Below are 16,071 nucleotides of genomic sequence, written 5' to 3'. Positions count from 1 at the left end.
TTTCTGTACCCCATAAATACTAAGAAGTTGTGTGATGCCAGTTCACTGTGAACTATAAGTTTACTCTTTCTACTTGAATGAACCTCAGTGCTATTTTTTTCCTAAAGGCCCGGCTCAAGGGGTACCTCAAAAGGGCCCATTTAACATTTTGGCTCTTGAAATGGAATAAACATAATGGAACTGTCTTTTATCTACCAGTATACAGGGCTGAATAGTGTCCTCCCAAAAGTCTTGCCCATCTGTAACCTCAGAATGTGATCTTACTTGGAAATAGGGTCTTTGTAGATGTAATCAAGTTAACCTGAGAGGACACTGGATTAGGGTGGGCCGAATCCAATGACTGGTATCCCTATAAGACATGAGAAATTTGGACATGGACACACAGAGCACCATGTGAAGACAGAGACACACAGGGAGAACACGGTGTGATGACAGAGGCAGGGACTGGAGTGATGGGTCTACAAGCCGAGGGACACCAAGGATTGGCAGCAACCACCAGAAGCTGGGACACAGGCATGGAACAGAATTTCCCTTAGAGTCCTTGATTTCAGACCTCTAGAACCCAGACCTGCGAGAGATACATTTCTATAGTTTGAGCCACCCAGTTTGTGGTCCTTTATTACAGCAGCCTTAGGAAACTAATAAATAGGATCTGGCTTAGGAAAAATATCAGTGTGAGAAAAGGCACCCTGGTCCTCCCAATTCAGCGGCTACACCAGAGAGCCCACCAGCTGGGGCTGCCTCTTTGGGCCTGTAAGTTCCTACTGTCCTTCCGAGGCCGAAGCAAACGCTGGTGACGGCGGGCATCGGCGGAGGAGAAAGAAATTGGTCGGACCACCTGGTTCAGCCCCTGCTGGCGTGCCGCTCAGGACCGCGCTGTTTCCTCTGTGGTGTATCTGTCATCATTGCTCTGGCAGCAAAGGGAGCCACAGATGTTCTTAAGCCACCACAGGGCCCTTGCAGGGCCGAGAGTGTCCAAGGACAGAGCAGCGTGCCCGTGGCGCCGGTGGGCAGAGGGTGGAGGCAGAGCGCATTGCTGATGTGCTGGTACCCTTATGAGAGGTAAGGGGCTACGTCAGGCCCAAATGTCCCCAGGGAAGAAGGGGCCAGGTGACCCATGCTGGACACACAACTACGTGGTCAATTAATGGGCCCAAACCTTAATATCGGGCCATCTGTGGGCTGGGCGAGCAGGGGCAATGGCTGGGATGGGGCTGAGGCAGACAAGACGTCACACAGGAAGGGGGCAGAGACATCACAGGGCAGAAAGGGAGGTGCTGCCACAGGTGCCAAGGAGACCCCTCAGGTGACCAGAGAGCTGAGTTCAGAACCAAGAAAAACTCAGAGAAGCCAGGAACGGAAGAACCAGGCCTGGCAGGAACCAGGGCCAGGGTGCCCACCCAGGATGAGGGATTTCAAGGCGGGGCGAGTGGGCCCTCCCTCCCTGGGGTGCACGCCAAGGCTGGGAAGACGGGGGCGTCTGGTGAGACCCCTCTGCGCAGAGGAAGCTACAGAGACACGTCTAGCATCCCGTCACCCTGGGAAGACGCTAAGAGGAGGTCGGACTCAGCTGCGTGAAAGGCCTGACTGTCTTGTAGACTGCCCTCCACCTGCGGCCCAAAACCCACCCCGAGTCCCACGCTCCAACCCCATCCAAGGCAGCATCTGGTGGCCCTGAATGACCCACAACCCACGTCCGTGAACAAGGAGCACGAGGTGGGTTGTGCGGCAGGAAGCACTTGGTTGGTTAAAGGACCGAGGGGCTGTTCGGAGGCGGGAGGGGGTCAGGGCCAAGGGAGAGAGAGGCTCCAATCCAGGGGCTCCGACCACGAGACTGGCGGCTGAGAGCGCAGCCTGGCGATGGCACATTTAGGAGGTGAAGACACGTGAAGGGCCACAGTGACACGTGAAGACACTGTGAAGACACACAGGCCACTCCTGAGACTCACAACCAGGCAACAGTGCATGGGGTGCAAGCTACAAACCCAAAGCAAAGCCCTGCCTGGGACCTTCTGCTGGATGGGCTCACGTGAGGCTGCTCAGTCATGTAACCAAGCAGGACCCTATGAGGCCTTCCCAGAACAGACCCCGCCCATGTCTTCCGCCTGCCTTTTGTCTGTAGAAAAACTTTAGTCACAGAACAAATTTAATCAGAGAAGTGAGAAAATGCAGAAAGAAAGAACAACAGTCAAGCAAGACAAAATAATAATACTTCAGCTGTTAAACAAAGTCAGGGACCTTTAGTTCTTCCTCAAGGACTACAGATACTATTCTGAGCCGTGTCCTTTGAGCTGCTTTGCAGATACTGAAACCCCCCACCAGGTGGAAGAAGTTAACTGTATGCTGTCCACAAGCATGCAGACCCCAGACCCGTTGGAAACAGGAGGTTGATGATGCTGACTCCCAATTACCTCACCATCAACCCATCAGAAGAACGCCCACGAGCTGATCACGCCCTGCTCCTTGAACATTATAAGATTCCTCACTACCCCCTCCAGGGTGGGACACACAATCTTGAGTGCATCAGCCCCCTGTGGCCCCGTTTACCTGGCAAAGCAATAAAGCTATTTCTTTCTACTTCACCCAAAACTCTGTCTCCAAGATTTAATCTGGCACCGGTATTCTGTCACCGAATTTTGGCAACAGTAAAGGACTGCCTTGCTCTCCCCTCTCCTTTGAAGGGCATTTGGTAAACTCTTGTAATGTCCAGTTCAGGGCAGCTCCACCTGCCTCATGGGGCCCTGTCTAGGTGGGCAGGGAGCTACAGAGAGTATAGTGACAAGGAGAGCTTCCTTGGAGAGTCCTTGTATGCCATTAGTAGATCCCCCCTGGTGTAGGCTGGGCCTTCAGGAGGGTCAGCTTACCTCCCAAGCCTGGCACGCTGGTCCCACTGGGGTCATCCGGATGTGGAGCTGAAGGTGGATCATAGCCGATCACCAGGTCAATGGTGGCCTGGGTAGAAAAAATTCGTGGCAGACAGAATCAGTGCAGGGCATCAGAATGCTATAGACTCAACACAAAGCAATTCAGCAGGAGTAAAAGTTCTAGCAGGGGGATGGGAAAGTGAGAAGAGAAAGAGGGAAGGACGACATACCCTCCACTGTTCATATCTTCCCACCGTGTGGGCCCAGGTGGAGTGGGCGCACCTGGGAAAGCAGTTACCTGGTACAGGTTGCCAAGTGTATCATTGCTAAGGGGCAGCCTCATAACTGGAGGAAAGTTTTGCGACAAGGAAGCTTGAACTCGTAACAAACCTCCTTCCTAGGGTGGAGATGGCCTCCAATCACAGAATTACAGTCACAGAGGATCATTCTAAGTGTTTAAGTTTTTTTGTTTGCTCATTGACGTCTTTGTTAATTGCTGAAATTTATTTTCACACTTCTCTCCAAAAAGAATTTTAAGTGACTAACAAAAAGTTATAAAGCGATGTGATTCATAAAATGAGGTTCAAGAAAAAGGGAAACAAGTCTGATTAAAGAGGAAACAAAGATGCAAAACGTGAAGATGAAGATAAGTGCCATCCCTCTTGCATTAAATATGACCCCAAGTTGGCTAGAAGCCAAGGCAAGAAGGAGAACATAAAATGTTATACATAACCTTTCATCATCAGAAAGGAAGAAACATACTAACTCGTTACAGGAGATAAAATTATTCCTATTTTAAAAATCTGAGTTAAATTTCTCATGTGGGGCATTATTTTAGGGCAGAGTTTCCTATACTTTCATATTTTGTGAACCGATAAAATTTCAAAAAAGTTTGCGAGGGGACTCAACATAGGGTCGCTAATTTTTATTTTGCCAAACACGTTCCCTCAACTACCATCTACTACTATAATCATTTCACAAAATAATGGACTTTTAACAGCAAAAGTGAGGAAGGATAAACCTCAAAATAAAAGAAGTCCTTTGAAAATAAGAATGGCGCGCGCGCACGCACACACATTATCAGATAAAATACAGGACATAAAATTTGGGACATATTTATAGTACAAAATTGTTCATTGTTTATCTGAAATTCAAATTTAAATGGGCATCCCACACTTCCATTTGCTACTTTTGCTACACCTGGTAAACTCTGTCTCTCACTCACACACACACACACACACAATTGCCCTGTTTTCTTCCCATCTGTCTGCTCATTAGTAAATACTCCCTCATGGATCAGCACATTCTTTGCCAACTTAAGAACTATGACCTGGGAGACACTGAACAGGATAATAAATGATGCCTCTGACAGCAGTTTCTTGGCAAATATAGAATCATAAGAGCAGCGTCTCATGGCTACAACCAGGCCACAATAGGAACACTGAATGCAATGAGGGGCTCAATTGCCAAACTTGAAGAATCCACCTTTCAAACCCAGAAGAGTCCATGAATGGCTCAACCTCTGTATCAATGGCTTCCCAACAACTTCAGGATCCTCCGAGGTGCTCCAGGCCCTCTAACAGGGGTAAGGGGATACCAGGGGGCCAGGCCTGAGGCCCTCACTCTTCCTTACTCCATTCAATGACTATAATTCTGCCATTTCAGGGTTCTACATATGCTTTCTTCTCTGCTTTAAAGAGGAAAAAAACAGCCAGAAAAATCACTGACTTGTACCATCTTCCCTTAGTATCATTTCTCTCAGCCAGTTTTGGGTAGACAGAGGATAGCTGACATTCTGAATTTACATTTTATGATCAGAATGCTAATTCACAGCAAACCTATAAGTTTTGGAGACTAGACCAGCAAAACTGACATTCCTAATGGGCATTAATGCATTCTTGCCTTCAGGGATGGCCTCTTTTAAATTTTCTCCCTTTGCCCAGGCTCCTAAGCAAAATATTGACAAATTGTTTGGAAAACGAAGGGGTCAGAGGTTAACAGGGCAAGCATATTAGCTTTATGAGTGCTTGTTAGCAATCTTAAGAAATCTGAGAGCGGTGATGCTAGAGTCAATTTTTTTAAAGTGCACTTGAAAAAGAGTCTCTCTCTTCTGGTCTCATATCAGACAATATCAGTGTGTACTTGTTTAGACAGGCTGTGATCAGAAAACGTTCAGCTGCCAATGGAATAATAAAGACCATGGGGACCTCCTTGGTGGCTCAGTGGTTAAGAATCCTCCTGCCAATGCAGGGAACACGGGTTCGAGCCCTGGTCTGGGAAGATCCCACATGCTGCGGAACAGCTAAGCCCGTGAGCCACAACTACCGAGCCTGCACTCTAGAGCCCGCGAGACACAACTACTGAGCCCACACGCTGCAACTACTGAAGCCCAGGAACCTAAAGCCTGTGCTCCGCAACAAGAGAAGCCACTGCAATGAGAAGCCTGTGCACCACAACGAAGAGTAGCCCCTGCTCTCCGCAACTAGAGAAGGCCCGTGCACAGCAATGAAGACCCAACGCAGCCAAAAATAAATAAATAAATAAATAAATTTAATTTTTTAAAAATCATGATATTAACATCTTGGTATTCTGGTCTAATATTAATGAATTACCTTCTATAGAATGCTTCAAAGAGTATCTGATACACAGAGCTACACTCACCATACAAATGTTAACAACCAAGTGAATATGCCTAGAGCTGTACCAAGAGAGGGTCCCACTCACGCTATAGTATTCTGATATAGAAAATCAAGTTTATCTACTTTGTAGTTCTGTCAGTATGAGTACAGGATGAGGCCATATCATTTGTAAATGCACCTATTTACCTCAAAACCAGTAGGGAGAGTGTGTGTGTGTGTGTAGTGAGCTACTTATAATTTCACACTCTTGTCTCAATGAACCTTTGCAAAGCCATCTCCCTTCAAAGCCATTCAACAAGAGGGAAATGCTCACCCCAGTCTCTTGCCCCCTTTCGTTTAGCAGGGAGATCAGTTTGTAGGGCAGCGATCGGCTCTGGTCGCCAATCAGGTCTTTCAGGGCTACGGTGGCCGTGCCAATTAACCTGCAGGGGAAAGGAAAAAGCACACAGTTACCCACATAAGAGGCATGTTTCCGTTTCCACACTGGACCTCCCAATCCTCTTCCTATTCATCTGCGAGCATGAAAACCACTCATAATGAAGCGTGGGCCATTTTGTGCTCTCCCTAGCAGGGTATTTTGGCGGTAACCATCACACAGCAGCCACCATGTCTCCATAACAAGCAGTCATTTCAAGAGTCAAACTATGGTGCCTGTGAAATTTCACATCACAAATGAGATCGATGGGTGAGAGACAAAGACTGAATATAACCTCGAAGAATACAGGAAGAGAGAAAAGTAGGACAAAGCTTAGGCATTCTTCTGTAATGGACATTTAAAAGGATTCGTAAAACATTGTCCACTGTAACCTGTTAATGTGTTGTGATACAAAACAAAAGGGAGTTTAAGATAGCAGAGGGAATTAAGGTTGCTAATCAGCTGACCTTAATATGATTAGACTGGGCCTACCCAGATAATCCAGGATTGAAAGTAGAAGAGGGTGACGGAAGAGGCAAGAGACTTGCAAGAAACACTCAACAAGCTGTCACTAGTTTGAAGGGCCCACAAGCCAAGGAATGCAGGCGGACTCTAGAAGCTGGAAAAGGCAAGAAAATGGATTCTCCCCTAGAGCCTCCAGAAGGAATACAGCCCAGCTGACACCTTCATTTTGTAGGTAAGCCCACTGGACTTCAGACCAGTAGAGCTGTAAGGTGGAAAAATTGTGACATTTTAAGCCACTAAGTTTGTAGTAATTTAAAGCAGCAACAGAAAATTAATACAGGTCTCATGCAGAAGTTTTTCTCACTTTCACCTTATTTCCTAAAATTTTTTGATTTTTGTTTGTTTCTTTGTTTTGTTTCCATCATCCTTCATGTAGGTAGTAGCAGTAGTAAACTTCATCTCACGTAGGCCATGGTCTTCAGAGACTGGCTAATTGATTTAGTAATGGCCTGAGGAAACCACACAAGAACATAGAAAATCTAAGCTTCCACCTGGGCCAGGTAACACATGGTTCAGAAGCTGCTTTGGTGTAACAGATACCTGACCGAATGTGAAAGTCCGAGTCCAGGTTAATGGAAGAGCGTTAGGAATTCACTGACTCAGGTCTGGCCACTGATGCTGTCTGATGTGTACAGCCTCAACGAAGAAGAAATGACTTAAAAGTGCATAATTTGTAAATTTGCCGATTGCTTTTCATTTGAATAGTATTATATAGTAAAAGTGGTATAGGAAATAATTTTAATGGAAATAGTTTTGTGAAATAAAGGCCACCTGGGAACATTTGAGCAATAAAAAAAAAAAACAACATTGTCCACTGTAAAAACATCCCCCCAAGTAAACCTTCTTGCAGTGTAAATAGGTTGCTAGTTTACTGATGGGGTAACTTGGCAACTCACATGCTGTGGAGCATCATTCAGAAGTTGGATGTATGCACTTCTTCCTCTTCCTGGACCCCAAGGGATTATATTCAGCCTCTGCCGCTTACCCATCCACTTCTTTTTTTGTTGTTGTTATATTCTTTCATTTGCTTTATTTTTTAGATTCCACATATAAGTGATAACATACAGAATTTTCTTTCTCTGTCTTACTTCAGTCACTAAGCATAATACCCTCCAGGTCCATCCACGTTGTTGCAAACAAGAAAATTTCATTCTTTTTTATGGCTGAGTAATATTCCATTCTGTATATGTGCCACATCTTTTTTATCCATTCATCTGTCAATGGACACTTAGCTTGCTTCCATATCTTGGCTATTGTAAATAATGCTGCTATGAACATTGAGGTGCAGATATCTTTTTGAAATCGTGTTTTCATTTTCTTTGAATATATACCCAAGTGGAATTGCTGGGTCCTATGGTAACTCTATTTTTAGTTTTTTGAGGAACCTCCATACTGTTTTGTTTTGTTTTGTTTTTACAGTGGCTGCACCAATTCACATTCCCATGAACAGTGTAAGAGGGTTCCCTTTTCTCCACATCCTTGCCAACATTCGTTGCTTGTGGTCTTTTTGATGACAGCCATGCTGACAGGTGTGATGTGATATCTTATTGTAGTTTTGACCGTCTACCTCTTAGTGCACATAACATACTGGTACAGAAGTACACCTGTGTCCCTCCTTACTAAAGTAAAGCTCCTGAAAGGCAGAGGTTGTTTCCTGTTCTGTTCATTCCTCTAACCCCAGTGCTTGGAACATAGTTTGCTTATTAATAGATATTTACTGAATGAAGGAAAGAAAGATTTTTGTAGTTAGGGCACATGATCAAAAAATTTATAGAACACACATCCCCAGGGAGTTGGTCAATATAAGAGTGTAACCTGTGGAATATAGTCTGTGAATTGGGGTTATAACACACAACATGGTATGAGAGTGGGTGAACTGAAAGAGTTCCCTTTGTGAAATGCAATAAAAAAGCAAAGAGAGTCCAGGGGTGTGCTCTCAGTATAGATACTGAAAAAGGAAAAGAGAAATAGTAAGAATTTTTAAATGCTATTTACTTATATCTTGTCTATATTTGCAGCGACTTATACTAACAATAGCAGATATGATAGCCTGGATTATCGTTAGCATAAAGTTAGAAAACTAAATATCAAGTCCTCAAAATGACAGGAGAGATTCCTTATACCAAAAACCCCACGGTGAAGAAACCGTAGTTGAGAATAAAAATAGCTCTGGGCTTTCAGGCAAAAACAATAATCAGGAAAGATCCCCCTGTGGAGAAGTATTCATTTCATTTAAAAATGTTGTCCATTTTGTTTTAAAATCAGGAAGTGACAGTTGATGTCAACATAGACACATTATTTTTAAACTGACATATATCTGTATTCTCATCCCCCACTCGGACCTCAGAAATAGGACCAGATTGTAGATTCAGCGTCTGTCATCCAACCACATACGTCCAGTGACTCAGAATAAGTGACTTCACTTTCTGAGAATAGGTATATATTATATCACACACGACCAAACAGCGCTATGGCACCCCGTTTCACACAACTCACCCCACGATGTGAGCCACTGGCACAGGGCTTCTTGGAAGAGTGCACTGACTTGAAACGAACACACCCAAGACATTCAACAACCATGATGGATTCTGCTCTCTTCTAATATCACAAGTCAGAAAAGAAAAATTTTGCCTCCAGAGGATTAAGAGTGCACTTTTCAGCCCTTTTAGGTCAATATAGAAATTAGGTCTCTCTGTCAATGCTGAGAATTGATGGGACCTTTACAGAGTAATTTTTCAGATGAGTATGTTCACTCCGTATGTTAGTATCTTGTTTGTTTTTTTAACATCCGTATGTTTTCTTCCCACTTGGGTTTTTATTCTCCTGCTATATTGAGGACAAGAGACTACCCATGACTCCATCTCCACCTGATGAAACAGAGAAACCTCCCACACAAGCTGAGAACCCCTGGCAAAATCTCTTCCACGTCTCTCTCAGCCCCACAGGGTGTGAGCTTCTCTCCATGGACTTCTCTCCATGTTTTAAGACAGCCGGCCACAGGGTTGGTTAATTTGGTTTTTTCAATAAGAACAAAATCTGAAAAGGTTTAAAAGTTATCTGACTGGTACTCACCTTGGAAAGACATGGAAACACACTGGATTTTACTCTTCACAGTTCCATGATTCATAACCTAACTTTATGATTAAAATCATAACATTGTACACTTGAACATGTACTGATTTGCTTTTGCTAAAGCCAAGATGACCTGAATCTCTATCAACAATAAATAATCCCTGGAACAAAATGAAAACTACAGCATGCAGGGATGATACTGAAGTGGAAAGAGGGCTGACCTGCGTTGGACCAGCATCTATCAACAGCGGCACTACTGATACTTTGAACTGGGTAATTATTTGTTTTAGGGGGCTGTCCTGTGCCTTGTCAGATGCTCAGCAGCTTCCCTGGCCTCTACCCACTAGAGCATCTCTACACATTGCCAGTTGTCCCCATAGGCAAAATCAGCACAGGCTGAGAACCACTGGGTTAGACAATTCCTGTTCTACCCCTAACTCTGTGTCCCAACTTCCTTTGAGGACTTGGCTAAGTCACCCTAATCTCTGAGCCCCTTCATTATCTGCAAATGAGTAGATTGAAAGAATTCCTCAGACCCTTTTTAGCCCTGAAAGTCTGCTACTGGCTTATATATGTGATGTTCCTATGTATGTCTATTCAGAAAACTCTCTCATGTTATACATTTCTTTTCTCTTAAAGGCTTTGTTCATTGATTTAGGGGGAAAAAAAATATCCTAGAAAATGTCCATAATGAACAATCCAGAATACTAGGCAAGTTTTCTGCCTTCAAAGGTATTGGCTTCTTATAACATCAGGAGTCAAACAAATTCCCACAGGGTGTCAGGAGGAAAGTTTAGGCCAATAACAGATATGTGGAATACAGTATTAGGTGAGACAATAGGGAGTGGTGGGACTTGTGGCTAACTGGGGAGAACAGCTTTGCCTAAAACACAAAACCCATCTGCTGGCCCTTTATGGCCCTGAATGGGTTTTACAACCTCCATTCTGACTCATCCAGTATCCGCTGCCTTCCCCTCCCCATGAGAGGGTGTGAGAGGATGTAACAAATAACAGACCAGGAATGGAGTGAAATAAAAGAAGCCAATCGTGAAGTCTGATCTCAATTCCTTCTTTCAGAAACCTTTAGTCCCATTTCTTAAGATTTGCTTTTTCATCATAAAATTCTTATGCTTGTGGGGGTGGGGTGGGGTGGGGGAGGGGAGGGAGACGTCAAAGAAAACTTAAATTTCTTTTTTCTGAAGCTAGTGCTTGTTTAGATGAAAGCCTAGAAAGACTTTAATCCACAAAATATTTTTAACGGCTCAGTGAGTTGAAGAAAAATATAAACAGTTACAGCTTCTAAGATCTTTCACTGTAAGTTGAAGAAAACATCCCCTATGGGTGTCTGAACTCTATACAGCTTTGAAGGCAAGCCTGGCCTGGCCTATTTTCTATGATGTTGCTTGGATACAAAATACAGTGAGAGACTGGGAAATGATGACTTGGCCTCCTACACAGGGAATAAGAAGAGTTCAGTCGGACCACAAGCCAATTTCCTTTAAAGAAGGTGATACTAAACCAAGACCCTTTTTCTTTCATGTTACTAATGCTATAAATATGTTAAAATATTATGGTATGAAAGTAATGGGGAAAGTTTTGCCCTGTGTTTTCATGGAAAAATAAGTGTCTCCCCATGGGCTCCACCCAACACTAAAATGGATGGACCACACCTCAAAAAGAAACTTATAGTGCAAGAATAATAAACAGCAGATGTATTCTGAAATGAAGAAAGAGCCAGTCCTTCTCCTATTCCTTTCAGTCCACGAACACCCATATAGTTTGTTGTGGGCTCTCTCTGTGACATCAAACTAATTCTAAGCAATGGAAGCAACTACTTGAAAATTAAATGTTAGGTTTGGGGGAACTAAAGAGTTTAACTGTAAACTAGTCAACTCGGTCATGCAAGTGTTGGTTAAGAACTTTTGTTTCTTTCTTGTTAAAACAGAGTCCAGTGTGATTAAAAGAGAAATGCAAAATGTTTTCCCCGTTGGCCTGGACGCAAATGTTAACAGTCGCATGCCACTGTGGTGAGTAAGGGCTTTGCTGGCTGAGTTCTTAATCAGGGGAACTCACATCTAGCGAGTTGTTCTTCTGTGCAGCAGGGACACAGCCCACATGGGTTACTGGGGAAGGGTTTACTGGAAATTCCCTCATGAAGGAAAGGAAAAATAAGCTGGAGGCTGGAAAGTAAATCACACGTTGCTCTGTTTCTGCTCCCAAGGACTGCAGAACTACCAACTTCCCATCCTCCGAGGGGCAATAACAATCCCCAACAGGGCTGGGGAACAAATGCTCTTCTGAGTGGCTCCCAGGTCTCCTGCAGGACCATGATTCGCCCACCCTTTGAAGCACTGGGCTCTCAGCCAGCTGGGCCTTGTCGTCTGCGCCAGGCCCAGAAGGCCAGTGGGGATGCTCGGCTGGGTCCCATCCCCTCCGCAGACTTCTCCCTCCTCCAGGCCAGTATCAGTGGAGCTCCTCCCCAAAAGGAGGGAGCACCAAGCCCCGCACCTTGCTTTCTACCAGATGGGGGGAGAGGCAGGGGCAGCCATGGCAGTGAATCCTATCACAGGGAACCCCGGAAAGCACCTCCCCGGGTCTCCCATCCACCTCACCTGTGGGGAACCCTCCGAGTCTCCCAACCTGCCCACCCTTGTGCTCTGGATTAGCTGCTAAAACTGTTTCTCAGAATGTGGTTCCCCAGACTGCCCTGCAGCAAAATCAGCAGGGCGGGTACAGATTCCCAGGACCCTGAGTCAGACTTTTTCTTTAGTTAATTCTTATACCCAGGAAGTTGGAGAAACAATGGTCTAGAACAGGTGGAGGGGTGGATGGAGGAAGGGGGGTAGGGAAGGCAGCTGGCAAAGCCAGTCCTGGGGAACAGGGAACACGTGCAGTTTTCTAAAAGTACATTCGATGTGATGATAGAGGTTCACATTTGAGAAATGGACGTAGCAATCAATTATTTAATAGAACAAAGGAGAAAGCAAAACTCCATCAAAGTCTACTCGGCAGGCCTAGTTACCTGCGCCCTCCCGTGGCTTCCCCTCCTTACTCCACACCAGGATTGTCAGAGGACCTTGAGGCCTTTGTCCCCTTCATCACAAGGGAGCAGGGGTTTTAGAAAACCTAGAAACTCCTAGTCCGCACAGTGGTTCCCCAACCTAGCAGTGCACAAGCCCCCTGAGGTGGAGGTGTAACAAACGCCATGCCCAGATTTTGGAATCACTGAACTAGCCTGGAGGCTGTGGCAGTATCTGCAGGATTCAGGGCCAGGCTTTGCTGCAGACGGCATCACTTTAACAGGGGAAGGAGATGAATGGAAGCCCAGGTCTCTTCCCCAAAGCCCTCCTGGGCAGCAAGGCTACAAGGCCAGGGGTGGGTTAACTAGCCTAATGCCTGGCACGTAGAAGATGTCTTAAGAGTTAATTTCTTGAATAAATGACTGTAACCTGCTATTTTTCTATTCGCTCTTGACCAATTCTCCTGTTCATTCAGTCCTCAAACTTCTGGCTCTACGCTTGCCCGTTCTGGACAGTTCAACAGAACTCCCAGGCTCCGTCTCTGTCTAATGCCCTCATCCTTTAGACTCAAGGCAGTAGTATTCACTCATTCATTCATCAAGCACTTGGACCTTATAAAGTAAGGGGGACAGCATAACATAGTGGCTAAGAACTTGGCGCTAGACAGCGCTGACTGATTCAGACTTATCCTTGTACCACAGATCGTGTAACTTCTCTGAGCCTCAGTGTCCTCATCTGCAAAGTGGGGATAATGACAGCTCCTACCTAACAGTATTGTTGTAAGGATTAAAAGGATGATCTGGTAAGTGCTTAACATCACTTTTCATTATTATTTCAGACACTATTCTGGAAAAAGGGATCCTAAAAACAATATGACTCCAAGTCAGTACTTGCAGGGAAAGCTGGTCTGAACTCATGCACAGCCTAAATCACAGGAAGGTGGGTTTATCTATGCGGAGTGTGGGCAGGTGGGCATGAATGAACAGATAAGAACCCTTTGTAACTACCCACAGCCATTTCTATACAATCACTGTGCAGAGTTCTTAAAACCAATCCTTTCTCTTATGTACATCAAATAGCTCCCTCCCCACCATCAATCTGTTTGGAAAAGAGATTGAATCTGTTTTGGAAAACAGAATCTGTTTGGAAAACAGATTTTTATTTTGTTGAATAATAAAATATTCTGTTTGGAAAACAATTTTTATTTTCAGGATTAGACCAGAAGTAAACTTCAGCTGTAGCTGAATTCTCATAAAATCTAATTAGTCGAATCTGAATGCACTTTTAAAGCCATAGGTCTCATAAAACGTTTCATTATAAAAGAGACCCCAGAGCAAATCCTTATATGAAAAACCTTTCTAAACCAGCGCACGTGTACGTCCATGCACGCACGCACACACACACACACACCCTTTACCCTGTCTTTTTCTCCCCTTTTCCCCTGCTTCATTCTTCATATTTATCACCATCTGATAAACTATATGTGGATTTACTTGTTTATTGTCTACTGCCTCCACTCAGATGTGAGCCCCATGAAAGGCATGGAGTACCCCCAGCGCCTAGAGCAGTGTCCGACACACAGCAGCCACAAGCAAATATCTGCTGAAAGAATAAATTAATTGATACATCACTGAAGATAGTCCAATGACCTTGCAAATGACTTATAGGTTATGAAGCATCCTCTCCTAAGAGATGTTCCTCCAAGTAAAATCAGGAGATAATTACAGCTCTTATTATGAAGTGTCTTTCTCTTTCAGTCTCTCTGGGTGTTTCTCACCAGGGCTGTGATCTCCTCAAACAGCGGGGTTCAGCCTCTCCAGCACCCAGAGCCAACCAGCCCAAACCAGCTTTGATCTTTGCATAGCTTTGCTGCTCTGTTGAAAAAGCGGAACTAAAAAGAAATCAGCTTTTCCGTGCCGATAGCGCTCTCGCAAACATGGTGAACGTTCCTAAAACCCGCCGGACTTTCTGTAAGAAGTGTGGCAAGCACCGACCCCACAAAGTGACACGGTACAAGAAGGACAAGGATTCTCCGTATGCCCAGGGAAAGCGGCGGTATGACAGGAAGCAGAGTGGCTACGGTGGGCAGACCAAGCCGACTTTCCGGAAAAAGGCTAAAACTACAAAGAAGATTGTGCTGAGGCTTGGATGTGTTGAGCCGAACTGCAGATCTAAGAGAATGCTGGCTATTAAGAGATGCAAGCCTTTTGAGCTGGGAGGAAATAAGAAGAGAAAGGGCCAAGTGATCCAGTTCTGAGCTTCATATTTTGTTTTGTTATGAAGATAATAAACATTTGAGATTGTTTACTTCAAAAAAAAAAAAAAAGAAAGAAAGAAAGAAAGAAATCAGAACTGGGAGTTTTGTTCCCAGTACCATCTGCCTCTGGCTTAGATTTTCTCACAGCCCGAGAAGCTACTCCAGGTAGAAAACCTGCCTCAACCCTTCTCACCAACCACACTGGGGAAAAGGAGAGGTCATGGGGACCGCCTCAATTAATCCCACTGCTATGTTTACACATGGCAGTGGCAGAGGTGAGTCTCACCACTAGGGGAAATAAAAGTATTAAAAGCTTGAACACAAGGTCTTTTGTACACCAGTAAACAAAAATTTCTCATAAGCAATACCACACCGTCCCATCAAATTAATTTCATTCCAAACCACAGTCTTTCTGTTTTCTCTAAGCAAAAACAAAACAAAAACAAAAAACCCTTGCCCAGGGAGTTAGTATATTCCATAACCCAGGCTTGTCCTTCTGCTTTTTCTAATTCTACAGTCCCCAGTACCATCCTGTGTGTAAGTGTGTGTGTTAGTTATGCTGTGCTCTCACTTTCACATCCTGGCACTCTGGCCCTCAACCCACACTCACACACTCACACACAAACACACACACACACAGGAAATAAACATTGGAAGGTCTGAGGTTAAACTCTGGATTTACGAAGTTAAATCCATGTGCTTCCAATCAAAGAGCTGGGTGACTTTAAGCAATTTGGTGAACCTCTCTGAGCCACATTTTTCTCTAAGACGTCAATAAGCCTGTCTGACTCAAAGACATTATAAAGATGAAAACCGATTGCGTGTGGAGCAGTTTTAGCACAATTCCTGGCCCGTGGTAAGCCCAAAATAGATATTAGCGATTATGTTGTTCATCAGGAAATTTAAGTGATTTTTTTCCTTAATTATATTAAATTTGCCCTTATGTCTATCACTTACTGAGGAAGTATTCCAGCCACCACCATGAAGATGAAGAAACTTGCCAAAAGCCACCCAACCAGTAAGTAGCAGAGCCAAAACCCAAGCTAATCTCCTGATCATGCAGCTGACCGCTTGCCCACACCACCCCTTATGCAAGAACTCGGGTAAATTTCCTCCTGGGTATATTGTGAGGTCTTCGGTTATCTTCTTCTTACATTACAGCCAAGCGGACAATTCACCTTCAGAGGATGTCTCTAACTTTGCCGTGCATTTGTGTGGGGTATATGTGATGGTTTCAAATGCACAAGTACACACACATGGAGGGGAAAAATAAGAGTAC

At 44.5% G+C, this 16,071-nt stretch overlaps 2 protein-coding genes across 5 annotated transcripts in view; one reads left to right on the top strand and one right to left on the bottom strand.

The window, feature by feature from the left end:
• Nucleotides 1-16,071, bottom strand: part of MYOF (myoferlin) — a 155,128-nt gene that overhangs the window by 111,069 nt on the left and 27,988 nt on the right. For all 4 annotated transcript variants that reach the window (XM_067709978.1, XM_067709980.1, XM_067709979.1 and 1 more), the window contains exons 4-5: nt 5,817-5,925; nt 2,865-2,952 (exon numbers count right to left, since the gene is read on the bottom strand). In XM_067709978.1, the coding sequence (XP_067566079.1) occupies nt 2,865-2,952; nt 5,817-5,925 (197 nt within the window). The remainder of the gene's footprint in view (nt 1-2,864; nt 2,953-5,816; nt 5,926-16,071) is intronic.
• LOC137208985 (large ribosomal subunit protein eL42-like) lies at nt 14,421-14,842 on the top strand. Its single transcript, XM_067709982.1, has one exon. The coding sequence runs from the start codon at nt 14,472-14,474 to the stop codon at nt 14,790-14,792; it is 321 nt and encodes a 106-aa protein (XP_067566083.1). The 5' UTR covers nt 14,421-14,471; the 3' UTR covers nt 14,793-14,842.

This window comes from Pseudorca crassidens, chromosome 16 (assembly GCF_039906515.1).
Source record: "Pseudorca crassidens isolate mPseCra1 chromosome 16, mPseCra1.hap1, whole genome shotgun sequence".
In the NCBI taxonomy this organism is placed as follows: domain Eukaryota; kingdom Metazoa; phylum Chordata; class Mammalia; order Artiodactyla; family Delphinidae; genus Pseudorca; species Pseudorca crassidens.
Note: the sequence above shows the minus strand (reverse complement) of the source record. Positions and strands in the feature narration are given on the sequence as shown.